The sequence below is a fragment of the Gopherus flavomarginatus genome, chromosome 2 (genome assembly GCF_025201925.1).
Source record: "Gopherus flavomarginatus isolate rGopFla2 chromosome 2, rGopFla2.mat.asm, whole genome shotgun sequence".
NCBI classification, from domain to species: domain Eukaryota; kingdom Metazoa; phylum Chordata; order Testudines; family Testudinidae; genus Gopherus; species Gopherus flavomarginatus.
Window position 1 is genome coordinate 86,436,578 of NC_066618.1, and position 14,999 is coordinate 86,451,576.

The following is a 14,999-nucleotide window of genomic DNA, read 5'->3' on the forward strand; positions in this document are numbered from 1 at the left end:
CCATAATATCTGTGAAATAAAGGAAGAAGTTTCCTGAGGGGTGAGAGGTTAAGGCAGCTCGCCTGGCAGCCAGTTTTGAGCAGCCAGACACCAGGGCAATAAGAAGAGCACATTGAGAAACATCGCATCTCCATGAGGCTTTGAAAACTAGTTGCATCAATGACCTACAGTAACGTGACATTTATCTGTGTTGTTCCTTACCAAGCTGTCCCCCTCTTTGCATGTACTCCCCTGTAAACTACACCTCTAGTAACCACAGTGTGCTGAATAAATAAAGAGCCTTTTCTCCTCAATCCACTTATTTTTATTATGCTCAAACACAGAGAGACAGCAAAAAAGAGAAATAACCAGGGATAAGGGGCTGATAACATTGTAAGATAACAGTGGGGGCTAGGGGAGAAACACGGACAGCTTGCTTACAATTGCACTGCAATAGCAATCAAAGGTGTACCCTCCCCTGGAGTTGAGTGCAAGGGATACCTGGCTTTCCCTCATGCATCCTAGGATGTCTGGGAGAGGAGGATGTGGAACTTGGTGATAATGGCAGCAGGTTCAGCACAGGCTGCATCAGGACTCTAGCATCCAGCTGCCTTTCTTGAACCTCAACACGTCTGTTTGCTCCCTCATAATCCGCACCATCTCATCCTGCGTGTCATACTCATGTTCCCTGCATGCTCTCCTGCCCTGTCGAATATTGTGCAGGCTGTCAGACAGTGCAATTCTCCACGCACTGAGCTCTATCTTGTTGCTCTTAGAGGCACACATTAACTCACTGAACATGTCCTCATGAGTCTTTTCTGCTTTCTAATCTGGCAAAGTCTCTGTCTCGCTTTGGAGGATGCACCGACAGACAAGGTTTTAGCTACAAAGAACACCAAGCACAAGGGTAGCATTGACAGGGCAAACATTGTTTCTGGTGCAAGGTTAAGTTTTTTTTAAATAAAACAAACACCCCTCCACGCACTTCCTTGCAAGCCACAATGTAAGCAGAACTGCAGGCTACTGCAAGAGTCAGTTTGCTGCTCCCGCAGTGAGGCCACGAGGCATGGGCGAGAGGTCCTGTGCTGCAGCTTTTGTTAAGATATCCTTGGGATCAATGGTTCCAACCTCAGCACAGCCTCCTTTCCCATAGCAACCTGAATGGTGCTTGAGGACAGGCACCAGCATAATGCCCTGCAAACAGTCTGATTGTTACAAAAGCAGCAGCAGGTTGGGGTGGAAGGGAGACAAACAGGAAGTGTCCCCCCCATTCTTTAAATGCTGGCTGCAATATGAGGTGTTCCATTCCAACAACAACCAGGGCATGCTCAGGAAAGAGTGGTTGTGTGACCCAGAATTCACCAAACAGGGGCGGATTACTTATCGAATTGCTTGCGGTTTAAGGGCTTGCTTTTAAAACTGCCCGTTTCCCCAGGTAACCAAATGTGATATCACTCTCCTGAGGGTAATGGAGGCAGAAAGGGTGCAGAAGCTGCAAGTGTCTGGGTAAAGACCTTGTCCTTACGCTGCAATTCTGTGTGCCGCAATAATTCCAGAAGAGTTAATACTGGAGTGGCAAAGGAATGTGTCCTACTGTGGTGGACGAAATAAGGCAGCCCTTCCCAGAAACCTTCTGCAAAGAATTGCAGAGTACCTCCATGAAAACTTCCTAGAGATCTCAAGGGAGAATTCCCAGGCCACTCCCGGGCAGATGAATAGTCTTTTTTGGTGAGCACCCTCGGTGTAGCAGGAGTGGCTACCGATAATCACTATAACTATCTTTGTGTTCAGATTCAAGATTAAAAATAATAGCATGTAACCCCTACAGTTTGATTGAAAATGTGTACTCACCAGAGGTGCCTTCCCCGACCTCACATTCTGCCGCCAACAGAGCAATGGGAAGACGTGTGTGGCACTATGAATGAAAACGGAGAAAGGCTTGTTGATTTCTGTAATATGAACAACCTAGTCATCAGCAGAACCCTATTTGAACATCGTGAAATTCACAAGCTGACATGATGTTCTCCAAATGGCAGAGATAAGAACCAGACTGACCATATCATGATCAATGGCAAATGGTGACGCTCACTGACAGATGTGAAAGTGAGAAGGGGTGCAGATGTTGGCAGCGACCACCACCTTGTGACAGCCTCCATCAAGCAAACCTGAGAAGTGTGAGTCCACCAAACAAGAGACATAGATGTTATGATATTGACAAGCTAAAGTCCATTGAAATACAGAAAGCCTTTGTTCTGCAGTTAAAGAACAGGTCTCAAGCACTTGCAGACCTTGATGAAGAGGAGCGAAATGCAGATGAGAAGATCAACAAGAAGTGGGACAAAGTAACAGCAATTTATAAACACAGCAGTGAAGCCTGTCTAGGCTACAGGCAGAAGGGAAGGAAGGAGTGGATTACACCCAGCACATGGAACACCATAGAAACCAGACGAGCCCTGAAGAAAAAAGTCTTAGACACTAAATCCCAGAAGCTAAAGGACAAATACCATGAGCAGTATAGCAAGGCACATCAGTGTAGTAGTCAGATTTTATGTTTGTATTTTATATAATTTAGAATGAAGGATAAAGAATAATAATGTAGCATGTGTTCAATGTATTGGTTTAGGATTTGATCACATCCTGCCAGCCACCATTTTTGAGAATAGCAGAAAAGAATGGCTTAATGGGCCATTGGTAAAGATGCATCAGTCAGAATCTGTGTCTGAGCTGATTTCAAGGCAGTAACAGACCTTTGAGGGTCACCAATTTGTTGTAGGTTTAGCATTTTAAACTAAGTAAAAGAATGCCATGATTGATTGTTTTCTTTTGCATTGAAATTTGATGTTTTTGTTCAAAATGTTTTGTGTAATGTGAATGAGGAATGTGTGTGTTAAAAGGTAAGTGTGAAGGTCATCGCTGAACCAGATGGTCTAGGAAGGAATCAAAGACAGACACAAGGGCATCAGGAGGCTGCAACACACCCCTATAGAAATGTGAGAGGAGGGCAGATTGATGCTCTAAAGACGAGGCAGGCACCTATCAATGGAAACAAGATAGCTGTGATCAAAACCAGTATGGGGTAACTTCCTGAGGAACTTGCTAAAAGATGAGAAGGACAATTTAAGAAAATAAGCACTCGTCAAACAACAATTGATTACAGCATGACGGTGCAAAACTCATTGGTCCCGATGAAGGAAAATCATTATACAAATGGGGTGCCTTGCTGTCAAGGTTCCTTCCCCACTCTGAATTTTAGGGTACAAATGTGGGGACCTGTATGGACACTTCTAAGCTTATTTACTAGTTTAGATCTGGTAACTCTGCCACCATCCAGAAATTTTAGTGTCTGGAGCACTTCCTGGCCCCCCAAAACTCTCCCCTCCCTGGGTGGCCTTGAGGGACTTCACCAATTCCCTGGTGAACTCAGATCCAAACCCCTTGGATCTTAAAACAAGGAGAAATTAACCATCCTCCCTCCTTTCCCCCACCAATCCCTGGTGAGTCCAGATCTAATCCCCTTGGATCTTGAAACAAGGAAAATTTAATCAAGTTCTTAAAAAGAAAGCCTTTAATTAAAAAAAGTAAAGTAAAAAAATCATCTCTGTAAAATCAGGATGGAAAATACTTTACAGGGTAATCAAATTCGTATAGCCCAGAGGAACCCCCTCTAGCCTTAGGTTCAAAGTTACAGCAAGCAGAGGTAAAATCCTCTCAGCAAAAAAAAAAAAAAAAGGACATTTACAGGTTGAGAAAACAAAAATAAGACTAATCCGCCTTGCCTGGCTATTACTTACAATTTTGAAACATGAGAGACTGATTCAGAAAGATTTGGAGAGTCTGGATGGACGTCTGGTCCCTCTTAATTCCCAAGAGTGAACAACACCCAGAACAAAGAGCACAAACAAAGACTTCCCTCCACCAAGATTTGAAAGTATCTTGTCCCCTTATTGGTCCTCTGGTCAGGTGTCAGCCAGGATCACTGAGCTTCTTAACCCTTTACAGGTAAAAGAGACATTAATCCTTAACTGTCTGTTTATGACACTTGCCATGAAACTTTGGGTTCATCCTGCCAAGACTTCCCAGGAGCATTGTGTCGCTACCGACAGAACCTGGCTTCTACCTACCCATGATCAACCTAGCTGGCTACTAGATTGATTCAGAGTCTGGACTGGTAACTATATCATCAACTGCTGGGACAGAGAGAGAGAGAGAGAGTGTGTGTGTGTGTGTGTGTGTGTGTGTGTGTGTGTGATTGAATGCATATGATAATTGTATCTTCAATAAACACAGCATATTGCCTTTTCCCCTGAAAAAGATCCCATGTGCTTCTTATAAGCATAACACCAGGAGGCCAAATACCTTGTGAGAGCAGACAAACGGCTTTATATGCATCTGCTTGTGGTAAACAAGGAACCGTCTACAAAATGATGCGACTTATCAGTGGTAAATGGCAGATACCAACAAACACTCTCATCAGGAACAAAGGAAAAAGAATAAGAAATGTGCTGGACAGAGCATTTCAAAGAATTGCTGAACAGGGAGCCACCTAAAGAGGAAGCAAACATCCAGGAGGCAGAAGATCTTGATATCAACACAGACACCCCAACTAAGGAAGAGATCATTCAAGCCATCAAATTCTTTAAAAATGGGAATGCTCCTGCCAAGGATAAACCTGAATGCAGGTTTAGGTAAACCCTAAATTAGCAGCATCTATCCTGTCCCCTTTATTTACATCAGTCTAGGAAAGGGGTAAAGTGCCAGATGAGTGGACCAATGGGATTATAGTGAAGACACACACAAAAAAAGGAACTCTTGGCAATTATAACAACTGGCGTGGTATCACACTTTTATCTGTGCCAAGCAACATATTGTGTAAGATCATAGTCCAGTGTATATCAGAGGCAGTTGATGGCGTTCTCAGAAAAGAGCAAGCTGGTTTTCAGAAAGGGTGTGGATGCACAGACCAGATCTTCACTCTACAAAACGTAATAGAACAGTGCTTAGAATGGCAATGGCAACTCTATGTTTAGTTTCATAGACTTTGAGAAGGCTTTTGATAGCATTCACAAGACCAGTTTATGGCGCATTCTGCGGGCATATGGAATTCCTTTCCTTATAATCATCATCATCAAAACCTTCTATTTCAACTTTATATGCAGTGTTGCTTACAGTGAGCTCAGTTTTGAAGTCAAAACAGGAGTATATCAGGGGTGTGTCATGTCTGCAATCCTCTTCAACACTGCCATTGACTGGGTAATGCAGCTGTGACACTCTGTACCTCATGGGAACACCCTACACCTCCATGTTCATCTTTATAAAATGATTGTGTGGTATCCAATGCAAAGTTTGTCATGTTGAGTGTCTTCGGAAAGCTCATAATGCACTCAGCATGGTCGTTATAGTGATGTCATAGTAAGGTTATAATTTCATGTATATAGTTATGAGGCTGAAAAATCTATCCTTAAAGCAAGCCCATGCAAAAACTCTCCAAGAACAGAGAGGCAGTTCACACCTTGTCAGGGCATGGATGGGACAAACCCAGCCCAGCCTCACAGGAACAATGGACTGAACGGAGTCACCCCCTTCCTTTGGTCAGTTTGGGACTGCGGTGAGGTAATGCTCATCTGACTTTGAAGGCAGTGGGACAAAGCCAAGAGGAAAGAAAGGACATGATAGAAGGAAGAGACATTTTGCCATGCTCACTCTCTCTCTTCCACCTACATCTACAGACACCACCACCAAGCAACTAAAGTGCTGATCAAAGGGAAGAGCCTGACTGAAAAGTAACCAGCCAGCCTGTGGTGAGAAGCATCTAAGTTTGTAAGGGCATTAAAAGTGTTAAGATCAGCTTAGAATGTGTTTTGCTTTTATTTTATTTGATCAAATCTGACTTGTTCTGTTTTGACTTATAATCACTCAAAAATCTCTCTTTATAGTTAACACATTTGTTTCTTTATTCTACCTGAAGCAGTTTGTTTGGTTTGAAGTGTGTCAGAGGCTCCCCTTGGGATAACAAGCCTGGTACATATCAATTTCTTTGTTAAATTGACAAACTCATATAAGCTTGCAGTAGGAATAACTGGACACTGCAAGAGGGAGGTTCCTAGAGTTGTGTCTGTGACCAGAGATATTGGCTAGTGTCATTTGCTTGTAAGTAGCTGGGAGAAGCTTACATGCCAGAGGCTGTGTGTGAACAGCCCAGAGAGTGGGGGTCCTCAAGCAGAGCAGAGTAAGGCTGGCACCCAGAGTCTAGGATTGGAGAGCCCTAGTAGATCACCAGTCCAGTTAACACCAGAGGGGAATGTCACAGTGGCGTAGAACAGAAGACATGCCAAGAGGCATTAAATGGACACTCTTCTCATCCCTTGAAGACCAGGACTTCACAGATGATGTCACTCTCCTATCACATACCCAACACACAACAAGAAAAAACAACTTGACTCAACGCATTCAGCCAGCAAATTGGACTAAAAATCAATCACAATAAGACAGATATCATGACCTTTAATATTGACTTACCATCACTAGTACGGATAGAGGATTATGTTCTCACCAATGTAGAAACATTCACATACTTGGGCAACACCATCAGCCAGGATGGTGGAACAAGCCAGGACATCCGGAACAAAATCAGTAAAGCCAGGAACACCTCCAGGAGCTTAAATATAGTATGGAAATGATCAAAATACAACACCAAAACCAAACTCAAGATTTATCAGCGCTGCATACTTTCAACACTACTTTATAGTGTAGAATGCTGGAGAATGAGAAAGTATGACGTGTCCAAACTGCCTTCATTCCATACAACCTGCCTCAGAAAAATCCTCCGTATCTTTTGGCCCAGAACAATCTCAAACCAAGATCTATTGACACACTTCAGCCTAGAGGATCTGAGCACCATCATTGCCAGGAGGTGCCGAAGATGGATCAGTCATGCGCTTCAGATGGAAGCTGATTCCATCACCAGAGTAGCAATAAGATGGACACATGAAGGCAAGTGAAAAAGAGGCTGCCCAAAAACAACATGGTGAAGAGTGGTGGAAGTCGAGCTGAAAAACCTGGTGTACAGCTGGGGAACTATTGAAAGGCTTGCCAGAAACAGACAGGAGTGGAGGAGCTTCATCACTGCTCTAAACACTAGAGGCATAATAGGAACATGATGATGACAACGACGATGTACATTTCACAGTGATACTATTGACCAACAGGTTACTAATTTTCAAATGCTACTTCACAAAGCATATTTTGTACAAAGATTATTACAATAGTTAGTGTAGTGTGAATACAGGGGAGCGTTCAGTCACAACGTATTACATTAAAGCCAGCTGGAAATACACAGTAATGTCTTGATATTATTTTCCATTTAAGCAATTCTTGCAGCTGCCAATGGAATTAGATGCGTTTGTAAATGAGGGAAAAGTGGTCTGCACTACCATAAATAAGAGGGAGGCGATCCGTGCTTTTGCAATGCCATGCTAGGCGAACCAGGAGACAATCTCCCTATTAAGACATTGTACACACATGGAAGGCATTGGAAAACCCCTGCTTTAGAGAATTATGTTAGAGCAAAATGTGGAAAGCCCATGTGCAAAGATAAAACCAAACAGATTATTAAATAGCTCAAAGAGTATATTATAGGCACTTTTCTCAGCTTCTAATTAACTCATTCTTTAGTCCCTTTTCATAGGAGTAATCCGCTTGGGGTCAATGTTACACCGGAGTCAATGAACTACTCACATCAGGAAGATCCCATAAATCTTTCATGACCTCTTAGGTCCTTAAGGACTAGCTGGGAGAAATGGAAACAAGGGAGCAACTGTGTTCAAGTAAATTCAGAAAGAGACACAAGCAGAAGACCAATCACCAGTTGGAAATGGAGAAAGCTAGAAGGAATAAGACACAAATCCCTGCTTCATGGCATTCACAGGAAAGTGGTGGTTGTTTCAATATATATTTTTAAAGGCACATTATCTCACCTCATTATCATCAGAATTTGATATGTCTGTCTGAGACGGACTCCCCAACAAAAACCTTGTACTTCCTTTCAGATTATGCCACATCACATTCACAGTTGCAGTGAGCAAGCCACCTACTTACCCAGAAAACAGGAGATTCTGCACTTTCAGGCAAAGGGATTCTTCAGATCAATTGTAAAGAGGGAGAAAAAAGGTACAATTTACAAAATGGCATTCAGAAACAGTGATTTTGTATATTTTATATATTGGTTTTATTTATATGATTATGCAAGTATTCCTGTACTTTAAAGATTTTTCTTTCTGCTATTGCTTCACTTTGAAATTGAACAATGTTCAAACATGGGCATAATCAAAATGTTCATGTTTAGTTTTTATTTTATTACAAAAGAGTAGAATTTGCATTTTAAAATTAACTAAAATGTCTGAATCGAGTTGCAGTGACTCCTTACTAATTTCTTGTGAGTTGTTCAGTTTATATACTCTAGCACTAAAAGCAATTTCTGGACCACTGGTTTAAAGATCCTTCTTTTTTTCTCCTATTGGTGTTTTATGTAATTTGTACTTCAGTTTAACAAGTCAATATCTATCTGCAATATAACACAACTACAGGGTGGGAAGGAGTTCTCTCTTCTGACCGGAGCATAAAACTTGAAAACAGCCATTATAAATTCTGTCCCTGGTCCTAGTGCAATCTTAGACAAGTCACTTAACCCTACTCAGTTTCATTTTCTTCCACAAATGGGGATACTTACCAACCTCCAAAAAATGTGGAGAGACTTAATTCACTTTGGCAAAAAAAGTTAGGAAATGCTTGGATGAATAATGCTATTGTTACCTACAGTCACATGCAGTCTTTTTATGCTCTGTTCACCAACTGAGCAGTGCAGCCTTCTTAAAATAATGCCAATTAAAATACATCTACTAAAACAGAACTTGCATATTAATGTAACAAATTCCTGTCACTCACTTGACCACTGAAGAAAGAGACTACTGAAAATACATATATATTTTCTGGACAGCAAGTTAATTTCTGGTACTGTTAAGCAAGAGAGTCCTACTGCTGATATTCAGGAACTGCATAAATGCCGCATTAAAAAGGAGTAGGGCTCTAAAAATAAGTCAGATGGTGAGGTCCTTACTTATTTTTCACTTGGTCCTTAGACAATGTTTGCCTGAGTAAATACTGTGGGTGGAAGTCAATTAAGGATTTCAGTTCTTATGATTTGGTTCCTAGCTTTGAAGGATTTCTGTCACTTATTTTGCTAATTAAACTCCACCTTCCTCCCTTCCAGCTGCAGTTTCAATTGAAAGAAAACAGCTCCACTGCCTGCCCTAAACTTTTATGTAGTGTTGCATAATGCTAGGAGTGTCCATTAATGTACCAGTGAGTGGTCCCATTTCTGTCCAGTATAGATTTGTAAATTTTTAATGTTAACTGAGATCTGGAGCCACAAAAAACCTAGAGTTTCAAACCACAGTTGAAACGTGCATTAGAACTGCAAAGACTTCATTCTTATTCAAGTTCTTTTCAAAGACTTCTTTGGTGATACTGTTTCAAAGTTGCCTCTATTTTCGGTAAAGATTTTTAATTCCCCCTTGAGCATCTATTAACATTTGTTTCTGCTTCTTCTCAGGAAGTGGAAAATGAACAATCAAACCACAGAATTATACAACGACTATTTGCTATCTCTATATGATACCTATAATGACAATTATGACAATTCTCCAAAACCTTGCAGTAAAGGCAGCATCAAGAATTTTGGATCATACTTTCTGCCCCCACTTTACTCTCTGGTATTCCTGCTTGGCTTGGTAGGGAACTCTCTGGTCATTTTGGTCCTGTTCAAATACAAGAGGCTGAAGAGCATGACAGACATTTATCTACTCAACCTCGCAATCTCAGATTTGCTGTTTGTTTTCTCCCTTCCCTTCTGGTCTTATTATGCAGCAGATCAGTGGGTTTTTGGGGATGGATTGTGTAAAATCATTTCTTGGATCTATTTGGTTGGGTTTTACAGTGGGATATTTTTTATTATGCTCATGAGCATTGACAGATACTTGGCAATAGTTCATGCTGTGCTTGCCTTGAGAGCAAGAACGGTCACCTATGGCATCTTTACTAGTCTTATTGTATGGTTAGTAGCCATTTCAGCCTCCATTCCAGAGCTGATATTTAGTGAATCCTATAAGGAACGCAATCATACCACCTGCAAACCACGGTACCCTGGTAATTCCACAAGCTGGAGGATTTTGTCCTCTTTGGAAGTCAATATACTAGGGCTCATAATACCTTCAGTGGTTATGAGTTTTTGCTACTCGATGATAATTAAAACCTTGCTGTACTGTAGAAGTGAGAAAAAGAATAAGGCCGTGAAGATGATCTTTGCTGTCATGATTGTGTTTTTTGTTTTTTGGACCCCTTACAACATTGTGCTTTTCTTAAAATTGCTAGAAGACCTGGGCGTCATTAAAAAGTGTAAAATCAGCAAAGATCTGGACTATGCAATGCAAGGGACAGAAACACTGGCTTTTTTCCACTGTTGTCTCAATCCCGTCATCTATTTCTTTATGGGAGAAAAATTCAAGAAGTACGTGAAGTTGCTCTTTAAGAGCTGGGCGGTACCTAGAATGTTCTTTAAACACTGTGGACTTGTCACCACTTACCACACCGAATCAACCAGTTCATTCCACACACAGTCTACTGGGGATCAAGATGCTCTGTAAAGATACTGCAGAGTCTACCACAATTAGAAGAAAAACTGACAAACATCACAACATTAAAAAGTGTCTCATTTAAGCTGAACAGATGTGCATTTAATAATAAGCTAGCACCTTAAAATGAATGTACCATAAGCTTTCAGTCCTGCCTCTGGATTTTTTTTTTTTAATGTAATGAGAAAAAAAGAGAAAATGTTTGAGAAGTGAAACCTAGACTAGGCTTTTGGAAACGTAAAATTAATTTTATATTACAAATCAGTGGCAACAACACCTGCAGTTACAGTGCTATGCTGTGCCTTTTGTTCTTCATCAGCACCAACGGTGAGCCCCACTAGGGGGAAAGAAGGAGGCGAGAGGGAGAGGGGGCAAGCTCAACCGTCATCACAAAATGCTTTGGAAATCTTGGCATATTGAGGTCTTATCACGTTTAGTGTACTGGGTCCAATCCAGTTATCGGGTTATCCATAGGGTTTGTTAGATCAGAGTCCTAGTGTATAATAGTTGTCTATTTAGCGTGCTTTCTTGTTGAATATTTCCTAGATAATACATACTTTGTGTCTAAGAAAACTGAAACAAGATATATTTAAAATCTTGCTGTTCACCAAGACCTACATTGTACAATGTTTTACCACATATGTAATATCACGTATGTATGCTCTTTTATACAAGTCTTCACACATATATAGACATTTTAAATGAACCTGCCATCATGTTACTGAGAATAGCAGTTTTACATAATAATTAACATGGACATTGTTAGAAATATTTTTAAATAAAAAATGAGGTTTAAAAAAAAAAACCTACAATGTATCCTATGTGCATCATTTAAAACATCTTGTTCCTAGTCACATTGTAAGTGAAATTACTTAAACACCCTTTTTAAAAAACAAGACTAATAAGCCTTTGAAAAATGCCCCCTCACAAAATGACATTAAGCAACAAAAGTCTCCAGTTGGTAGGAGGAGAAGCTGCCAAAGCAGGAATCACTGCATTAGGGATGAGGGAGAAAAGAGGGCTCAGTCAGGGCCACTCTACCTGCCAGCATCCCCCTGGACCTAGTACTGTGCAGGACAGACCACCACATCGTAGGGGCACTAGAACCTAGGGGATGCCTCTCCCTCTTCCCCCGGCCCCAATATGGCCTTGGCACAGCTAGTTGGCTGCTTCTGCTCCTAAGCAGGGACCTTTAGACATTCAGAGAACTTTCTGCAGTTTTGACTGGGCTTTCACTGCCCTGTGCTGTTTGCCCCTTCCTCTCCCTCTCCCTCACAGTCTCTTCACTTAAGCCTGACTTCACACCTGCCCCTCTTATCCTCTTCTCCCCTGCCCTGCCCTGCCCCCCTCACCTTCTTCCCATTTAGCTGATCCCCTACTAAGTAAACCTAACCATTTAAAAATGGTGCTACTAACCTGGTGTTTGCTGCCATCACATGGCTCGTTCTGCTGGCGTACTAGAATCCTTCTCCTATCCTCTATTTTCTGCTATCTTTAAATTATAACCTCTTTGACGCCTCTTCCACTATTCTGCCTGCACAGTGCCTAGCCCTCTGGAGTTGCCCTTAGGCACTACTGTAATAAACATAATAAAATGACATGGGATACGTGACCTGGAAGACTGAGTGAAATGTGCTATGAGCTACCTGTGGGAAGCAACAGCTGAGCAGTGCAGGGAGGTGCCACTGCTTTCCAGGACTGGAGACTGAAGATAAGATGGGGCCTGCCTTGGGTGTGTATGTGACTCGAGCCATTCAGGGAGCAGCCGAACCTTTACATTGCCCCCCCCCCCGCTATCAAGCTATACAATTTGGGGACAACACTCATCCCTACTATCAACCCTCTCTCACAATACAGGCTGTCATAGGATTGCCACCAGGAAAGTCCTTCTTCTGGTGTGGGGGGATCTTGCAGGCATCCCACCATCAGTTTCCCGTTCTCAGGGCCCCTCAAGGATCCTTCTCCAGCCAACAGGAACTTGCGACAGATTAATTTGAACACCTCAGATCACAAATTGAAGCTCAATACCGTGACTCAAAGGATTCTGGCTCCACTGCCTTCTGTGACACCAGGCTCTTCATCAGTCTCACTTGTCCTTTAGGGCGGAGGGCTCCCAGGGTTATCCACCAGTGTCCAAAGCTCAAACATGCCACTAATGCAAACTCTGTCCTTGGGCATAATAGAAGTCTCACATCTCTCCTGGGCTCTTTCCCAGCTCCCTGCCTCCCAGTGGCCTCTCTTGCTCCAGCTCTTCTTTCTCCCTGTTCCCAGGGAGTAGCAGTTGGAGCCCCATGCCAACAGTTCTCTCTGCCCATTTCCTTCCTGACTCACCCAGCTCTCCTCCCTTCTGGGCTTAGACGCCTGAGACCTAACTGAAGGTCAATTGACCTGTCATAGGCACTGGTCTCTTCCCTTTTAAAGGGCCAGTGACATCCTATAGCATGGGGCCATTCAGTTAAATTCAACAGCAACAGATTTTAAACTGATTAAAAGACTTAAAAAAAACTTCAGAATTAACCTGTGATACCATCAGATATCACCAAAACCAAGATCTTCACATAAAGATTAGAATATTATATGGCCTTTGAGAATATGTTACTGTGCATTAAATATAATGTTTTTCCTGAAGAAAGGCTATAGCCCTTCATGCTTCAGGACATTAGCAAATGTGGCAAACCCAGGACAAATAGCTACCAAGGGAGGGGTAGTAATTAGTCCCAGAGGGGTTAAAAGGCCTCTCCCTATCCATTGAGGGGAGATAGCCATGGAGAAATAAGGTTCAGCTGTAACAGGGGTTACCAGGGAACTAATTAGGTTCAGCTGGCCCCAATTGCTAGAGACCTTTTTAAACCCTCCCTGGCAGGGAAGCAGGGAAAGGGGGGAGTGAGAGAAGCAGTCAGTGAGTAGGTGCAGCAAGACTCTGAACTCTGTCCCCAGAAAGGGAAAGAAACAGAGCAAGGGACTGACTAAGAAAAGGACCAGCCAGACCTTGTGTGACCGGGAAGGACTTTGCTTTGTCCAAGCCTGTGTCTCCAAGGCAAGAAGGGACTGAGCCAGCTGAGGAGAAGCAGGTACTTTGCCACACAAACCACTGACTACTGGGTTAAGAAGAAACCTCCACTATGGGCAAGTTAATTCATATGTGCCCAGCATAAAGTTTCTTGCACATTCTGAAGCACCTCATGCTGGCTACTGTCAAAGACAGCATACTGAGCTAGAAGGACCATGGGTCTGAGCCACTTGGGCAACTCCTATGTTCCTAAGCACATGCAAGACAGCAGTGATGTATTGGCTCCATGATATTAGCCCCACAGTAAATGCTGATATGCATACATTCATTTACCATTTTTGTAATAGGACTAGCCTGAAAGCAGGACCGCAAGATTGGTTCAGAGAGACTAATCATAACTCTGCAACCCTTATAATCAGGTGGAAAAAAAAAAGATGATCATGTTCTTTTGAAAGTTAAATATTCTGGGACTGATAATGGAATTTGTTTATTACTGAGAAAAATCATGCACTTGCTACTCTTCATAGTAAAATAGTGATTAGTGAAATCAATGGACTATAAGCAGATGTTAATGGTTGGCAAAACTCAGTTGATGTGGGATTAATATTCATACAGGCTGAAGTTCCTCCATCACTGTGCAATCACCAAATCAAAATGTTTTGTGCCCAGAGCTCCAGCAGGGAATGAAATTCAGGTTCTCACCAGCTGTTCTTCCAGTTTATGGGCAGAACAGGGGCAACAGTCCCTCTGCACACTTTTCTGGAGAGTTTGGAATACTGGATCCACACATGTGGAATCAACAACCCCTTGCCTAGGCCTGCACCAACCTGCCACTTCAACACTGCCTTGAGGAGAGCCTTTTCTGTCCAGAACTCAGAGGAAACCACTTCCATGGCAGTTCTGTCTGACATCTCACACACTCACTCATTTGGGGTATGACAGGGTTTAGCTGGCACAGAGACTGTTTTGCGTGCAATCTCCCTGCTGGGGTCAATGTTAGCCATAGTAATTAATAGACCATAGGTGCCAATGAAGTGGACAACCACCAAACTGTTTAGTGGAGAGAGAATTTTAAGCACGGTAAAACTGATCCTAGAGAAACCTATATATGTGAAAGCTGGGCACTGTCAGCTTTTCTTGAGGATGGCTGGAGAGGGGGGGAGAGCACCACTGAATGTGATCAGAGTCAATTATCCACTACACCAGCTGGATCAGCAGCCAGAATTCTGTACAGCTGAGGGAGTTGCCAAGTGGATAGAGCACTGAATTGGCATTCAGGTGACAGGAATTCTATTCCTGGTTCTGTCCTGGCTAGTTGATCATCC

The 14,999-nt window shown here is 42.4% G+C and overlaps 1 protein-coding gene across 1 annotated transcript; it reads left to right on the top strand.

Moving 5' to 3' along the window:
• Positions 1-7,815: 7,815 nt before the first annotated feature.
• Positions 7,816-11,469, top strand: CCR4 (C-C motif chemokine receptor 4). Its single transcript, XM_050938049.1, has 2 exons — positions 7,816-8,145; positions 9,587-11,469. The coding sequence occupies exon 2, from the start codon at positions 9,597-9,599 to the stop codon at positions 10,674-10,676; it is 1,080 nt and encodes a 359-aa protein (XP_050794006.1). The 5' UTR covers positions 7,816-8,145; positions 9,587-9,596; the 3' UTR covers positions 10,677-11,469.
• Positions 11,470-14,999: the final 3,530 nt, after the last annotated feature.